The sequence below is a fragment of the Pinus tabuliformis genome, chromosome 2_1 (assembly GCF_031772625.1).
Source record: "Pinus tabuliformis cultivar Carrire ecotype Pingquan chromosome 2_1, CPIR1, whole genome shotgun sequence".
Lineage (NCBI taxonomy): Eukaryota > Viridiplantae > Streptophyta > Pinopsida > Pinales > Pinaceae > Pinus > Pinus tabuliformis.
Window position 1 is genome coordinate 836,750,121 of NC_142299.1, and position 18,797 is coordinate 836,768,917.

Below are 18,797 nucleotides of genomic sequence, written 5' to 3' on the forward strand. Positions count from 1 at the left end.
CCGCCTGTTAAAATATTTTCAATCAGCGAAAATTGCGAAAAGTTAAACAAACTAACTCATGGGCCTCTCGAATCATTACTGGACTTTCATCCAGGTACTTTGGAGCTTCATTGCTGTGGTAATTCAAACTAACTAAACAAACTCATGGACCTCGACTTTCTTTTCAGAGAGAAAATCAAGATATATTATATTCAGGAAATATAATGAGCATGTACATATAGAACCAATACACATAAACCTTCTGTTACAGACCTGTAACATGAACCATGAGAGGTTATCCAGGAAAAAACAAAATAGCTGAGAAAATATGTCTCCAAAATGATATGAAAAAGGTTCCGCATGGTGCAGCAATTGACATATAAGAAGAAAAGATAGATCCAGATAACTGAAAACATAAAGAGCGGGTCCAAAATTATTCAAGCCTGTTGAAGCATAGCAGATATAACAACCAGCGTAGACGCAATAGGAGACTTGGAATCCTGGAAGATGCAGGCATTCCTCCACTTCCAGAGACACCAGCACGTGATGATAAAAAGAGATCTCCATTCTGGACGCTGTGCACTCCACCACATAAACCCCTCCTGTACAGAAGAGAAAACGATGTGAGGAAAACCATGAGAAACGGAAAGATCATACCATATTTGCGCCGAAGCTGGGCAGTGGAAGAACATGTGGGCATTGGTTTCTGAAGCCTGGCAGCACATGACACATCGGCCTGGACCAGCCCATCCTTTTCGCTGGAGCACCTCCCATGTGAGGTTCCGGTTGGAAAACAGCAACCATGAAAATAATATTGCCTTGAGCGGGCCTGTGGTTTTCCAAAATTTCACTGGGAAAAAAGGAGAGGGACATGACTGAAGGTTCTCCAATGCGACTTCATATAAGTCTTTGACGCGGACTGGCTGTGATGAAGAGGACGCTGACCATACCAATGTATCTTTGGGCCCAGACTTTTTAATACCCTTTTCATTGAAATATTTGACCGCCGCATCCCAGTTCTGTCGCATAGAGAGAGGGAGACGGAGGACTTCTGCATTCATCCATATTGGCGTGGTAGAGGACCAAGATTGAATCAGAGAATTCCATGTAAAGTGACCTCTAGTTTGCAGAAAAGATATTAGAGCAGGAGAGAGCACTTTTTCCAAGCCAAGAACCGTGGAGTCAAGCCCGATTAGTATGCTGGAACCAGTTGATATGCGCCATCGTAAAAAGAGAAAAAAGAGGTCCTGTACCTTCCTAAATCCGCGCCAGATGGATGATCCTCTTCCCGAGCCCAGAGATCTCATCCTGTACCAGTAAACTAAAGGCTTACCTTTTAAGTATTTTTGATTAATAATAGAACTCCATTTGCCTTCTCCACTAATGCCTTTATGAATGGAGTTACAGAGGAGGGCCTTTCCAAAAGACCGCATGTGTAAGAGACCCCAGCCGCCAGATTTCTTCGGCCGAGAGATAGCTTCCATCTTTACTAGGTGGATCTTGGATCCATGTGAACGCCCACTCCATAGGAACTTTGCAGATATTGAGATCATTTTCCTGACAGTAGAAGCGGGCAAATAATACAGATGAGCCCAGTAGACCGCGAGTTGTGAAAGAACAGATTTAACCAGTATAAGTCTGCCTCCCAAGGATAAAAATCTCATCTCCCATCTCGAAATTTTGTTATAAAACCGATCGATCAGCCAAGACCAGTCCTGAATGCGATTCCCTTTAGGCTTGAGAAAGAAGCCCAAGTATTTGAAGCCATCTTTAATTGAAGCAAAATTTATACCAAATAAATCTGCTATCCATAGCGTTAATTCCATATTAGAATCGTTGTGATACAGAAATGATTTGGATCTATTGATGATCAGGCCCGTTGCAGCTTGAAATTTCTGAAAGATACCGTGTAAGCATAACCAGCTGGATTTAGAGAGCATGGCAAATAATAGGATGTCATCAACAAATAGATTGTGAGAGAGATAGATATTTTTGCATATCTTGATCGGGGCACAACGTTGATCGGCAACCGCTTTGTTAATCTGTGAGCTGAGGGTGTCCATAACCAGGATGAAGAGAAGAGGGGAGAGAGGACAGCCTTGGCGCAGTCCTCTCTCAGCCTGAAAAAAAGGTGAAGGAGAGCCATTAATGAGAACAGAGTATTGAACGTTCTCAACGCAGGCCATCACCCAATTTATTCCTTGAGACCTCAGACCTATCTTTGCCAGGAGAATACGGAGGAACCACCAATCCACACAATCATAAGCCTTCTCCAAATCAACCTTCAGAATAGCAGCATCAGAGTTTTTGGTTGAGACAGAGGGACCTCGACTTTCATCCAAGTACTTCGGAGCTTCATTGCTGTGGTAATTCAAACCAACTAAACAAACTCATGGACCTCTGGAATCATTACTCGATTTTCATTCAGGGACTTCGGAGCTTCAATGCTGTGGGAATTTGTTCAAGCGATTCGGATCCATTCACAGCTTTGAGCTTGCCTCCTCCTCCGCTATCCGTGGATTTTCATTTTGCAGGATTTGGCCACAATTTCACCGTTAAACCCTTGGCGTCAGGTTTTCTACAAGGTATATTTTCCTCTAATACTGAGGTTTTACCAGGCTTTTAAAGTTGGAGAGGTTACACAGAGACCAACAAATTAGTAGGTTTAATAATAAGCGTAGTTCCCAGCGGCTAAGCTCGAGGCCTCGTATAGTTTGAGGTATCCAGTGAAACGTGGTCCTATGGGAGGAGGGCAGTAGCAGCGGGGGCTGGTAGTAATAATACTCATCACAGTAATAATAATCATAATGCCCAGATGCATTCGTCAGTGGAAATTCATGGACCTGGCAATCGGTGCACGGGGCAGAAGTCCCCAAGTATGGGAAGCACATCGTCGACCATAGGGCAGAAACTGGTTAACATAATTTTCATCACCTAAGCCCCCAGCCAGCGGCAGTTTCTCAAGATGAGAAAATTTTCGAGCCCATCCACATCTGTTAGGGTTCAATATGGAGTTACATACCTTTTTGAATTCGATATACGTTAATTTTAAGTTGTTGTTGCGTTGAATGAACTTTGTTGCCCCATTATTTAGATTGCATTTTTTTGCAGATTTTGTTGTTTTTTTGGTTTTCGTTTTAAAGTATTCCCTCTCTACTTGTTTAATTAAAATGAAAATCACCATGAAGGTGATGCACATAGTGCATAAATATAATAGTCTTCCATAACCAGGTCCCCTATTTCATTAAACACTGGAGACCAAAACAGATGACTTAGCGTATGCATCTGGCCTTCCTACAATCACTCAGATTTACAAAAAACTCTTTAACAAGTTCTGTTATTTGGATTCAAACTTTCAGTTCCAACAAACAGAAAGGTCACATTATCATTGTAGATATCCTATCGATCGTTTTAATTTCTGCATCTAGATTACATGCCTTGCTTTCAATGAAAGTTGGCATTGGTATTGTATGTACCATTTGGCTACCTATTCTCTGGAATGTCATTCTCTATGATGAGCGTTTTCCCTGTAGAGAGGGTTTTAAGACGAATGGAGAACGGAGCACGTAAAGGGCCACTGTTCAAAGCCTAATTTGAAGGAGAGATCTTGGAAGAGAGATTTGATCCCAGGATCAAGATATTTCATTTACCTTTTTCCCATTTCTTTCATCGAACTTTGCCTCTGCATCCTGAGGATCTACTATAGGATATTGGATTGGATCTGCTGCTAGTACAACATTGCCCCTGAGTTCTCATGGAAGGAGTGATGCGGAACTGTAATGTTTCTAACTAGGAAATTAAGTGATAACAAAGCAAACAAACAATCCAGCAATCAAAAATGCGAAATAAACATCATACACCCATGAAAACCCTAGAAATAGAGAACTGTCAAGCCATTTTATTAAATCATCAAGGGAAAATACAACAGTGAATGGAATGGTGCCCCTGGGCTTGGGCTTGTCTCCAAGGACAAGCGTGACAAAACCCAGTTGAGCAAATGTTGATCTGAGAGCTGCCCAACTGCTGCTCTAGAACTGATCTGCGCTATTTTCTGGAACAAAAACGCTGAAATCACTGCTTCCCGTGCTCAGAAAATTATAAAACTTCAGCTCCCGGATCCTCAGCAAAAACCTACCAAAACCCAGGAAGGGTTTGGCCTAGATCAAACTTCTAAAATTCGACCCCCAAGTAGTCCGTCCTCTGCTGAAGCTGGCAAACTCGGCCTGTCTGAATGAAGCTAGGAAAGCTCTCCAAAACTGCCCCAAATCACCGGAATGAGACCCCTTATGAATTTCCTTCCTTCCCAACTGTAATTCTGGTGCAATGGCTCTCTCCCTCAAGACCCACGTGTTGCTCAGTCTGGCCCTCTGCGCTGTCCTCCAAGGATGAGTTTTGAACTACCCAATTGCTGCACCCACATGCTCCAAAACTCCTCCCAAGTGCTGACCTCCTAAAGTCCTTCAACTCTTCAGATTCCTCCGGCAAGTGCTGACCCAATAAAGCTCTGTCCCCAACTGCGTGTTCCCTTCTTTGCTGGCCCTGAAATACGCACTGTTGGTTTGTGGATGAATGTGTTGGATATGAATCCTCCCTAGTGCTCTGAAAATGCCTTCCTAGGGTGGCACTCATAGTCCCCCGAAGGTAAGGTTGAATCTCCCGCTTGAGAGATTCATGGCTAAGCAACCAATTGACTCAGCTAAGCAGCTCGAGCAAACATTCAAGTGATTTTCGATATGCGAGAATTAATGAATCCCCAAGTGAGGAACTATTCCTTCTAATGACTTCGTGGGCCTCCCTTTTCCCCATGTGGGCACCTCCAAAGGCCATATGATTTTCCTCCAAGCCAATTCAAATTGCTCAATGCATTTTCCCACGTGGATGGCCCCCACCTTCCACTAACAAATTAATCTGGCCTTCTTTTCTCCTAAGTTCCTAAGTCAAAATTGCTTGGATCCTTTTCCTTAACCAAATTCGTAAAAAATTGTGGAGAGACAAAACCTCTTACAAATTCTTTTGGGAAGGGACATGACAGGAACAATACTCTCGAACTTTGGATTTCAAGTAAACAACTCACACTATCTACCTTCTTTTGCATTACTTCATTTTGTTGTTCATGACAATCTCCTGTTATCTTAAGCTTCTGAATTAAATTTGGGTGCTACTAGACAACTTCATTCACCAATTGTTGCAACTCAAATAATTTAAATTCTTTGACCGATTAGGATATTTTTTCATTTTTATCTTCGTCCCAGGAAGAGCAACTAGCTGTAACTTCACTATTTTCTAATGGGGAAAATCCTTTCTGCCTACTGTTGCGGCTCTTCCTCCGGCCATCTTGGTAAACAAATAAAAGAGTTTGCAGGTTCGGCAATCCACTAGTAAAGTCTGTGGTAGAACCGCTGAATTGATGATTACTTCTAAGTTCTCCACCAAACGACCCACATAAATTGATATTCCCTTCGGTTTATAGATAATGTTTTGACAACGATTGCATGACACGCAGTGTCAAGAGGTGATGCGATGGAAAATATAGTGACATAAGAAATCAATGATAATGTTGATGGTATATGTTGTTTGTCAATATATAATTTTGAGGCCTGCGATCGAGATACGATGTCCAGACCCATATCATTAGGAAAGACATCCCACATCTTTGACTTTCCCCTCAACCGCTCTTCCCTCTGCCTGTAAATAAGACGAAAGTTGGTGTGCACATACACCATTGTCTCTACCCTGGACTGCTCAAGCCTGCTCTTCTTCACACTATACAAATTCCCATATGTGCTCCAATTCCTCTTGCAAAAAGAGGATGAAGTCACCTAAGAAAGGAGCCTCATGGCTAACTGCTGAAGAGGAGGGCTTGTTGCCCCATGATTTGCCCACCAAGAATAAGGCTTCTTAGCCCCCCTGCCTCTAATCACATCATATCCTGCAAATCGACCAGTGCCAGTGGAAAACTCTGCAAAGGCATCCTCTACCTCATCAAGGGATGCTCTATCCTGGAAAACCTGCCTGAATGCATCTTTCCTCCCCTGTGAGATTTCACCATCCATGTGAGGAGGGAATCTACGGGAAGGTCCACCATTCAGCCACTCATCGCTGTAGTATTTTGGGTTCAATGAGTGAGCCAAACAATGTAAAGGTGTGCAATTCTTGTCCCATCTGCTGACAAGAATATCCTGTATAGTACCACAGAAGGCCTCTGGTGATGTCTCATACTCGGGGCACTCACTCTGTAGAATAATGCTCCTCACAGACTTAATCATGGAATCCCATCCCTCATAAACCTCTCTTAGGATGGGTTTGTTTGTATCTACAAATCGAAGCAAAGAAATGATAGGGTCCATGATATGAATAATTAGATCTACCCTCTCCCACCAAGCATCATCTAGCACTGTGTCCTTCACTCTTTTAAAGGCTACTTGATCTGTCTTTCTCCAAAAAGACCAAAACTCAGAAATAACCATGGCCCCAAGAGCAGTCTTGACCTCCCTCAACCTCTTCAACATCATGAATGAAGAGGCAAACTGTGTATCAGCAATCTTCAACAATGATAGATTGTTGTACTCCTTGTAGATAGTGAGGGTATTTGTATGATTTTGCACAAAGTTACGGATATGTCGTGCATCCTCAATAATGTTACCAATCCAAAGCACATCAGAAGCAATGGATTTCGGTGCTAAGTTCAATGAATGGACAATGCAAGGTGTCCAAAACACTTGTGGATATCTAGTTTCCACAATCATGCCAGCAGCCTTGCAAATAGGTGCATTATCTGTAATGATTTGCACACAAGAATCAAAACCTACATCTTCAATAACTTTAATAAATAACTCACCCATAAATTGTGCATCCTTGTATTCTCCAAGTGTATCCACTGCTTTCAAGAAAACTGGACCATTCAGGGAAGACACCATGAAGTTAATGATTGAGTGTCATGCTGGATCTGTCCATCCATCAGAAACAATGCTAACCCCAGATGTTGGCCATGATGTTACAATAGGCTCAAGCATTTTTTGCACCTCTTTTTTTGCCTTCGTCAACAATGTGGTTCTAAGCTTCTCTGAACCAGGAGGCACATACCATGATGGAGACCCGTGAGTTAGAGCTCGACACATCTCAATAAATAGAGCTGAGCATGCAACATTAAATGATATGAAGTTTTGATAGAAAAAGAAGGCAATGGTGAGATCAAGCTCTTCCCGTTTCTCTTTTTGAAAAATCTTGTCCATTGGACCAAGTGTAATTGCTCTTTTTTTTGCTGCTTGTCCCCCAATATAACTCTCAAATGGAAATTTGGTGGTGCCTTTCCTCAAAAATGGAAGGGGGTCTCCATTCTTGGTTTTTCTTGATTTTGCAGCCACATTTTCCATAACAACAGTGAACTAATTTTCCATTTCTTTCCTCTTTTGTAAAGGAACAGTTTTACAAGCTCCAATTCCACAACTTGGTAAAGCCAACAAATGGCCTTTCACATGGTAATATGTGCTTTTGAAAGAAATGTGGCAAAAGTTGCATCTCCATTGCACATTGCATCCTCCCTTCCCATTGGTGCTTGTCCCATCCTCTCTTGTGACATATTTCCACAAGGGATATTTCTCAATGTTGTCTTTAGGTCTTCCTCTTCCCTCAACATTACTTGCAGCAGACTGATGATATTTGGGAAGGAGGGGCATCTCGAATGGAGACATTCTTTCCCTTCCTTTGCCCCCTAACTGCTGCCCTTGATTGATCTATGAATACTGTAAAAAAAATAAACAAAACATGAACAAATTTGTAAAAAAAAATCATATACAAACTGTTGTAATAGAAATGCAAAAAAATAGAGATGAAATGCACTTACTTGGTGCTTGAATCTCTTTGCCGAATTCTCCACACCCTTAGCTCCTTGCTGCAGACCCTTAGCTCCTTGCCCATAGCTCAATGTATGCAAAACTGAAAGAGAGAAATGGTAAAAAACATAAAGAACAACGCCTTTTTTTATGACTGCGGGTTTTATTTTTGGGGATTCGAATCCCAAAATTGGGACACGTTGTGTTCTAACGAGACACGTATGGGATTCGTACGTGTCCCGTTAGGACATGACGTGTCCCCTTCTGGGATTCGAATCCCCAACGAATCGTGTCCGATTCGCGAGATTTGGACATGTGGCCCCTTTTTAGCGAATCCGGTTTCTTAGTATTTTAGTAGCCTTTAGAGAAGTTGGCTCAAATGCAAGAGGTAGAATAAAGGGATATCGTACTATCTTGTAAGTTTTTTTTCGAAGCTGGTTTTTTTTATAAATAAGATGTTATGGCCATAATGACTAGGCCACTCCATGCCCTCACAGACTGCAATAATATTATCGATGATAAATTGCCCTTTGGTGAAACAAGTTTGCTCAGGTTTGATAATAATCATGAGAATATGCTTGGTTATGAGTGTTGAGCTTTGGTAAGACTATTACATGAGACATTCAATAGAGTGATAGGCTTCTAGCTCATAGTCACTTTGGAATCTTCAAAATTGGGTATAAACTTGATAATGCCTTTGTTTAAGTTGGTTCTCAATGATTTCTCTGTGATGGATTCTTTGTAAACCTCTGCAAAATGTCTGGATTGACAAAGTACTAAGTAGCATTATAGAATTCACATTGGAATCTGTCTAATCCTAGGGCTTACCATCATCATTGTTCATGTTTGAGAGGGTAGCAGCTAGCTTACCCAAAGTCAAAGACTAGTCACACAGTATTCTTTGCGCTTCATAAAGTTTGTGACACAACTCCAAGACAGGGTTGCATGGACGTTCCTCATTTAGTATTTGCAATTGAAAAATCTTTTGTAGGGAGAACTGAGAAGTATATTGTTTCTCAATTTCATCTTTTAAGTAAGCCTACCCTTGGTTGATTTGGTAGTGGAGATTTTCTTCAAGCCTTCTTTTGAATATAGGGCCCCTAAAAAATTAAAAATCCTTTTGTAGGCCTATCGCCTGTTTTAAGCCAGTGGATGATGGCCCTGGAATTGTGTCCCTTTGGCACTTTGAATCTTGACAATATTCAGATGACCATTGAGTGTGGCCACCCTGACTTGAAGTGCTTCATTGAAAAGGATATTCTGGAAGCATTGTCTTATAGATTCCCTTATTCTTTGATAACATTTACATTCTATTTGGATGGAAGCAATTTTCCCTCCCATAGGCTCTAAGGAGAGAGGTACCTCACAAGTTATATTAATATAAACATCTTTTGCCAACCCCAATCAGAACTTATTCTTTAAGGTCTTTGGACAAGTTAAACTTCAAGCATGCTTTTATGGCCCCTGAGGGTTGTAAAGTTTCTCAGGCCTATGATAGTTAAAGTGAGTGAGAGAATAAGAAATATGTTTGTGGAAATGCCAGTATTGCATGGCTATCCCAGGGAACCAGGAGAAGACATAACTGTGTGTTTCTCTTCACCGAGAGTTTCTGATACCACCAGGACAACTAAGGTGTTTATATGTACCGAGGATTGCTGGAAACACTTTCATCAAAGACAACTTTATTCCAAGAATAAAACAAACAAGAAGCCCATGGTCAAGCTACCAGTAGTTTTCCAAAGCCATCTGAGACTCCCCTACCTCCTGCATCCATACCTTGAAGATCATCCACAAAGGAATGTGGTCCATGAAATGGCCAAGCAGTGATTGTTGCTGATAATCAGCACACACAAAATTGTATTCAGAAAGCTAAATGACTATTGGAGTTCCATCAAGATCAGATCCATTTCATTGTGGAAGACTTCCAAAATGAACTTCCTAGGGCATTTTGACCATTCAGGGATTTCTGTCCAGACACAGTTGCATCAACACTGGAATCAACAGTAACCAGAGCAGAATTGTCAATAGAAATGTTGGATTCAAGGTTTGATTTAGCCATTATGGGCTCACAGACTCCCCATGGCATGAAGTTAGGGAAATCAAGGCTAGCACGTGCCAGCCAGGTGACAGGACAGTCATTGCATCATATCCTAAGCGTGTAAGAGCCAATATATTGGGTGATTTGTGGAGTAGGATTGTTTTGAGTTTTTCTGAGAGTACTGTATTGCAGCATTACATGTGTTTGAAGTGTTAATGAAAGCCCCAATGTGAAACATAATGTAGCTGCCTAACATGTCAGTTATTTGTTACTGTTTGCATGGTATACAAAATGCTTGGAGAAATAATTTATCCATTATGGTTTGGCTTTATTCTTGTTTGCTTTTTATTGGGTTATTTGTCAAAGTTTTATGTCAGGAAAGGAGAGGAACAATTATGCTAGAGAGCTATTTTAATAAATGCAAAATAAGAGATCTAGAATTTGTTCAAGAAATGCATCTCTTGGAATCGAAATCATGGAACACTGTTTCCGTGCCATAAATTGCCAACATGCTTCACATATTTGAAGTAAAATCAAAAGGTGTATAAAACTTTAGGAGTTGAAGCCATAAATTTTTTTATGGTCATTTTGTTGAACTGTGTTTTAGAAATAAATGAGTCATTGATTGATATCTTTAAGATGAATTATTTGCTAAGAATTTGACCTAGCAGGTCTCATTAGTTCAACTAATCATGTGAGATTCATCGTTTTAGTGCCTTATATAGGTCCTGGACTCTTTCAATCCGTAAATCCAAAAATATAAATGCCGCAAAACTGTCATAAAAGAGTCTGTGATTGTTTCAGGTTCTCTAAACCAAAGCTATGATTATGTAACATAACTTTTATCCTTTTTGAAATCTGTAAACCTATAACAACACCCTTGCGACATGAATTACTGGTTGAAATGTACTACAAACTTAAAACTGTAGTTTTGATTTCTTCATGCACATGTGCATGGATTTCGATGCATGGATGTAGATGCATGGACTATTTCAATCTTACCAACACTAGAAAAACCTTTTTCTAAATTCTTAGTCCTAGTATTGAAAGTTTGGAAATGAAAAGTTCTAAGTTATGCTGACAGAAGCCAGACAAAATCATTAGCCAGAGAAATCGATGTTATCAGACCTAGATTATTTTTGGTGAAACCAGCCTGAACCAATCGGTTAGGGGTCCGTACTGGTTCTATTGAATGTTCCACACTGTAAATGGCTGGTTCCATACTGGAATTGGTGATAAATGTCAAAACTAACTGGTTCTGTACAGAACTGCCCAACTCCATTCTGTAAAAATCCATATCGCTGGTGATGGGGACGACTTGAATATTTAAAAAAAAAATCGATAAAATATAAAAAGGTTGAACATGAAAACCTAACCAGAGGCCCACCCTAATGCTATTTAAAGAGCTCCCCACCTTCCATTTGACTCACAATTCATTGCAGAAATTTGGAAATTTTGAGTTGAGTATCTTGGGTTGATTTGGAGAGCTGATTTGAAGAATTTGTTGGGCTGATTTGGAGAGTTTTAGAACATCTTTGTTGATGTATTTTGGTTTCAGATATGGATTGTACTTGGTGCTATTTTGGTTATATGCACCCTTGCTTGCTACATACATGAGAAACTTTGCATATTTGTGTATGATGGCTTGGATTCATATGGATGCACATGAATTTGTAATTTTTCCAAAAGTTGAATATTTTATCTATTTTTTGGTTGACTGGTTTTGTGGCCCAGTTCTGTTTTCTTTTTTTGTTTAGTTTTGATTTCTGTTGTCGGTCAGTTCAATGATTGTTTCGATTTTGATATTACTGAGAGGAATTAACTGGATATTTTAGAACTGTTTGAAATGGATGAAGAAAGTCTCCAAAATTTTGAAATAAACTAGAAAAACATGCCATTGAAAAAATACACCTCAAGTTGGGCAAAGTAAATTCCAGCAAGGATAAGAAGATGATATTATAATGTTTATAGTAAGGATGGGAAGATGATGTCATCATATTTATCAGGAAGGATGAGAAGATGTCAAGGTAACACCAGTAAATGACAAATATGATGGTATGAAACTTTCTTGCTATCTTTCTAGCCCACGTAGCCTTACAAGTAGAGAATTGCTTACATAAGAATAAATTCTTATCACCTAAAGAGTGGGACCCAACGCTCCATGAGAATCATTCATCTCAATTTGGTGAATCGGGTGACACAGAATATTGAAAAACATCAGCTTATGACTGAATTTTAGAAAATAACACTAGTCATTGTGCCCTAGTCAACCAATAAACCATCACTAATGCAGTAAAATGAACCAATGCAGTTTTAGGAATAATATAACAAAGATTCCCAAATACTAAGTGCCTCAATCAATCATTGTGGGGCACAAGAAGTAATTCAATTGAATTAGTTAATTAGTAAAATATAATTTTTTGTACCTTTTTTTGTGTCCCCTGTATTTCCTCTGCAATTAGTAGTTGCTTTTGCTTTCTCACATGTATCTGTTTATGCTCAATCTAAGTCACACATGACACTGACACTGGAATAGACGGACATGAGTTTTGGGCATGTAGACCATTGAAATGGGACGTGTGTATATATATATATATATATATATATATATATATATATATATATATATATATATATATATATATATATTTGTTGGTTAGACCTATGAAGTTTTTTGTTTTTATTTATTTATTTATTTTTCGTTTGGTTTATGTCTATGTGGTTCACAGACCCCAAAGATCGGTGACGGCTACGTCCACAGAATATTTGTACTGGGAAGATACACCTGAAGGGATCACTTCTTGTTGGCTCAACCACAGAGGTCGTTATGCAATCTGCAGGTACCAAGCAATAATCTCACACAGCAGTGTTGAGGTTTTGCTGGCATCTTATTAAAATCTTTCGTTTCTCCCCATGTAGGTTAACCATACCAATGTAAGGTTCCATTGTTCAAAAGTTTAGGGCCTCCTTGGTACAGCCATGCATGTCATATTCAGTGACTATGGCATACTCCGAGGTCGATTCAGTAATAAATTTTGTACATCAATAGAGTTTTGGCATTTTCTGGCTAAGCTAAGGCACCAACACCACAGCTGTTATGAATGACCTAGTCAAGTCTCAAGGGGGAGCCTCTTTTGTCTCATCACTATATGAATCCATGAAATGGTGGAGAGCCTAACAACCTTCTCTTTTAATCACTCAGGCTAGACCAAATTGACAAGCTGTATTCGTAACGAACCAAACATTTGTCATGTTTTTGCTTCCTCATAAAAGGAGGGCAGTCTAGGGTTTCTCCTGATGCAAAATTTACCTCTCGGAAGACTGTGAACACCTTGTTTCAGGAGATTAACCCATTGGCCTTTGTTCTGTGGTGACTTTCCAAACCCAACAGCTCCTCCATAAGATTACTCATGTATTGAATCTAAAACCTTTTAACTATGATTAATTGGTAGCACGTGCAATTTGCAAGGAAGGGTCACAGTTTCAGGTTTGGACCATTTAGTCAGGTTTATAGCTTAGATAGCAGTTTCATACTTCGAGTTAGACTACCTTTGACATATGTGATTATGATAGTCCATTTTTATGTCACTACTACAACAATCCATGAAATGTGCATGCAAGGTCTAATATCAATGCTTAACTTGGCTTCCATAGTAAATGCTTTTGCTTTCTCACATATATTTGTTTATGCTCAATCTAAGTCACACTTGACACTGACACTGGGACAGACGGACATGAGTTTTGGGCATGTACACCATTGAAATGGGACGCGTGTGTATATATATATGTGTGTATATATATATATATATATATATATATATATATATATATATATATATATATATATATATGCTGGTTAGACCTATGATTTTTTTTTGTTGTTGTAAATTTATTTATTTTTCATTTGGTTTATGTCTATGTGGTTCACAGACCCCGGAGATTGGAGACCGCTACGTATATTTTATTGGTAAGATCCACCTGAAGGGATCACTTCTTGCTGGCTCAACCACAGACGTCGTTGTGCAATCTACAGGTACCAAGCAATAATCTCACACAGCAGTGTCTAGGTTTTGCTGGCATCTTATTAAAATCTTTTGTTTCTCCCCATGTAGGTTGACCATACCAATGTAAGGTTCCATTGTTCAAAAGTTTAGGGCCTCCTTGGTACAGCCATGCATGTCATATTCAGTGACTATGGCATATTCTGAGGTCGATTCAGTAATAAATTTTGTGCATCACTAGAGTTTTGGCATTTTCTGGCTAAGTTAAGGCACCAACACCACAACTGTTATGAACGACCCAGTTAAGTCTCAAGGGGGAGCCTCTTTTGTCTCATCACTATATCAATCCATGAAATGGTAGAGAGCCTAACAACCTTCTCTTTTAATCACTCAAGCTAGACCAAATTAACAAGCTGTATTCCTACCTAACCAAACATTTGTCATGTTTTTGCTTCCTCATAAAAAGAGATCAGTCTAGGGTTTCTCCTGATGCAAAATGTGCCTCTCGGAAGACTATGTTAACACCTTGTTTCAGGAGATTAACCCACTGGCCTTTGTCCTGTGGTGACTTTCCAAACCTCCTGATGCAAAATGTGCCTCTCGGAAGACTATGTTAACACCTTGTTTCAGGAGATTAACCTAATGGCCTTCGTTCTGTGGTGACTTTCCAAACCCAACAGCTCCTCCATAAGATTACTCTCGTATTGAATTTAAAGCCTTTTAAGTATGGTTAATTGGTAGCACATGCAATTTGCAAAGAAGGGTCACAGTTTCAGGTTTGGACCATTTAGTCAGGTTTATAGATTAGATGGCAGTTTCATACTCCGAGTTACTATCTTTGACATATATGATATAACTGACCTAGTCCATTTTTATGTCACTACTACAACAATCCATGAAATGTGCATGCAAGGTCTAATATCAATGCTTAACTTGGATTCCACATTTGAATGGACTTCCCAAAAGATTGCATTTTGTTTATGTAATGATGCTTCAGGCATCTCTAGTAAAAACTAAGGGCTAGATGCCAAAGTTGTTTGTCAGATGTTGCTTATGAACACATAGATAAGATTGGTGTATTTAATATATTCTCATTGCAATACTGAATGCTGGATCTAACTCTTCAATGGTCCATGGATTGAGTTTTAACTCGTTGAGATCTCTGTTTCTATGAAATGGAGCTCAGCAGCAGCATAACCCTTCGAGTGCTATTATTGATTAAGTTCTGTACCTCTTGAATTGGAATTGGGTTAGGTCACTACATAGCAACTTTGAGTTTTCTTCCAAGTCTAGGTACTTGTCAATGATTTCTGGCACATATGCAAGCTTTGAAAGTGTGAGAATGCGCAAGAATAAACTCCTGAGATAAATACCCATTTCATTATAAGGACTTCTCTTACATTGATGTCACAGTGTCAGCAAGGACATTTGCAGATATCTTGACACAAAGAAACAAGCAATCAAATTCCCCTAGAATGCACTTAACTTTCCATATGCCCAAAAGCAGAGGCAATAGCTAAGCTGGAATCTGATCCAGGAAAATGCCCCATATTATCATCCTATGCTTACAAGGAAATGGGTCGGGTATGTGTTTAGTTTAAAATCCGTACAATAAAAAAGAAAGAATCTAAAGGTAGCCCCAGCAATCTGAACAGGCAGCAAGATATCAGTTTACCATGTCAATCTAATAATATAGCATGTGTGGACTCATCTTGATATTGCTGCCTTGATTTTACTGGTTGTTTCACTTGTCAAAGTGAAGGATATTCCCTTCGATTATGTGTAATCAATGGGCCAGGATCTTGAGCACTAAGGAATCAGATGAACTTGCAGCTGATTTTATCTCACTAGAGGTAGCACTGATGTATTCTAGCTGTGTAGGTGTCATTTGAGGAGGTTGCAACTTTTCACATATTACAAAAATACGTCAATATATGGCAAGATCTTCTGTGTGCCTGGTGTTAGAGGGAGTAAAACTCCATTAGCAACAGAAGACACAAGTACAATAGACAATAAAGATGACCAGTTTTTCTATCTTACTGATGCAGAGACCCAGTTGTTACCATAGAAGTTCAGCGGCTAATTTAAGACTCCTGATTATAATAACACTTTCATCATGATCTCTATAAGGTAGTAACTAATAATCCTTTGCCTTGTTAAGTGAGGAAGCAAGAGAGCTCAAGTCCTGAAGTACCCTGAGAATTGTAGCACTAGACATTTGACTTGAAAGAAGCATGGCTTCTGCCTCAGCAAAAACACTGGAGTTCACACACTACAACCTTGGTCAACCTTTTTTATAGCATTTGGCAATTTGGTAATGAAAAGATGTCAATGGGGAGGTGCCAATTTCACTAACTTAATCAATACATCTACATGATGAGAATATACAAGGTTTGACAAACCTTCACATGCCAGCAAGGATGATAACAATCTAAACTCTGTTCCAGGGACACTGAGCAGCATTGTTCATAAAATGCCATGTCTCACCTCTGCACAAGCACAAAACCGAATCATCACTGTGGTGTACGCCTGTGCTGAAGAAGCCACAAATGCACATCTAGATGCACCCTAAATAGATGTGCTAATACCTTCCATTCATCCAATGAAGGTAGGTTGGCCCTCGGAGTTGTTTTGAGATTGCATGAAGAGAATACTGGTACTTTGCCTCTGAATTGAGGACCATTCAGCCTAGTTGGAATGGAGAAGATTGAGGAGGTATAGGAATGAGTTTGTCTATTGGGTTTTGATGTATAGAACAATCAGATGACATGCACTCTCCAAAAAATAAGTAGAAGCAGGCCTGTCTGGGAGACTGCCTTTCAAAAATTCACAAGGTATTATTCCTATCCGTTAGGAAGCACATCCTCAGGTGCTCGAGAATAAATAATAGCACAGTTAGTTGGATAAGCAGGTCTAATTTACAGAATGTCACTCAGATCTACTAGTATCATTTAAGTGATTTAAATAATGAATGGAGGAGTCTTAATACTCCCAATCACTTAACATAAAAGTGACTAAGGCGGCCAGAGAATAATATCCCATGACTCTCATCATCATGCCATATGTGCCTAGGTCTAATTGGAAAAACACATATATTTTCCTATAACTAATTCAGCATGGTAGTCATTGCAAGTTATGGGCTATGGTCACTACCCTGGTATTGAAAGGAGTACAGTTTGTTCACCTTAATTGCACACATATCAATGCATATGCATATTTCAAACTTTAAGCTAACAGGGTTGTAAGTTGTAACTATTGCACAGGGATGGATATATATATATATATATATATATATATATATATATAAGGAATTCCAAGCCCATGAGTACATGATCAGCCTTGCTATAGAGGAGAGATTAATAATGTATATATATGTTATGATCCTACTACCATGAGTCTGCTTTTTGTGATCCAACCGTAACACTAATAACCTTCCATATGGGGTGTTGCATAATTTCTAGGCAGGTTAGTAAGTCAGCATTATACATGGAACCCATCATACTCTTATCAATAGTCTATGAACCATCAGCTTAAATTCAATCCAACACGAGTAAACCATGGTCAAGCATTTAGTGATCATAACAATAGGTTATATAACATGAAATTTCATGGCATATGCTAAATGGGATAGATACTTATCTTGAAGTATGGACCGACAACTGAGTCCGAGACTCCAGCACTCCACCCAACCTTAGATTGGGCTACACTATGGTCTTTCTTGCAATCCAAGACTCCAATCACCCTCGAGCCAAATTCCAGAGCATGAGTGAGGGATTTGCTCAAAGGATTAAAACCAAATCCACCAGTTGAAACAGGGGTTCCAGATGTCCAACTACCTCCACCCATCAGCTGAGACACGAAAGTCAGATTGTGCACAGGGACCTTCAAAGATGTCAATGGTACAACAAGGCAACTTATTTATTAGCTTCTTATGAGCTATCGTGCTCAACTCCTTTCTTCTTCTACTTTGTGTTTTTTGACTTCGTTCAATCACTGCATCAAGGCAAATCTCTGGGAATGCACTCTCATAGCGTAGCTCCCTCCAACAATGCTAGAATTCCTCGTCACTATGCACTCCATCTCGTACTCTTCGCTCACACTAGGGATGCATGAATTGTCTACGTAGATCTTGGGTGAGCTCTGCTACTCTCCTTAGCCAAACTTTCAAATGCCCTCCCAGGTTATCTGCATCCTATTGATAATCCAACTTGTGTGATGTTCAATCAGTTTTGTTTTAAAGTGTAACTAGGTTCGGTCTTCATAACGATATGCGTAATTGTGATTTTATGAAAAGAAGAAAATAAAATTATCTATGTAAGTACTTGAATCATGGGTTTTATGATCAAGGGATTTTATTTTAGTTAAGGTTCCCATTGTGAACCTTTAGGTATTGTTATCTAGTCATAAAAGTCAAATTGAGTCAATGTCATGTATGAAGGACCCTTCTTGGGCATGTTACATTTGTGTATGAGTCTTTACATGTATAAGAAGGCCCTCCAAGATCAAGCAAAGGCACCTCCTACAAGTCGGCTACAAGATGGAATAAGTAATCTTCACAAAAGGACATGTTGGCTCACCCTCTCTCAAGTCAGCTTAATTGACTGGGGAACAACTATAAATAGGCAGCTCGGCCTCATTCTAGAAGGCAAGATTTCGGTGAAGAATTCAGTCTGATATAAAGATATGTGAATTTCACTTAGAAGGAAGCCTAATCATTAGCGAAGAAGGGAGAGAAGTCTATGGTATCATTTGGATATGTTTTTGGGTCACTTTGATCTCACATATGCAAAGAAAAGGGACTGTCCTTGTTGCAGAAGAAGCCGAAATATTGTAGTCCCATTGGAAGGTTAAGTTAGGGAAGAAGCAAGGATGTATCTCAAGCCGAGTTGACAAACAAGTAGCCTTCACCTAAAGCAAAGGAAATTAACGTTACAATCCTAATGATTC

General features: G+C 39.5%; 1 protein-coding gene across 1 annotated transcript in view; it reads right to left on the reverse strand.

The window, feature by feature from the left end:
* Positions 1 to 416: 416 nt before the first annotated feature.
* The window catches only part of LOC149203255 (uncharacterized), a 123,034-nt gene continuing 104,653 nt past the window's right edge, over positions 417 to 18,797 (reverse strand). The window contains exon 4 of the mRNA XM_089401809.1: positions 417 to 2,340. Coding sequence (XP_089257935.1) covers positions 417 to 2,340 — 1,924 coding nt within the window. The remainder of the gene's footprint in view (positions 2,341 to 18,797) is intronic.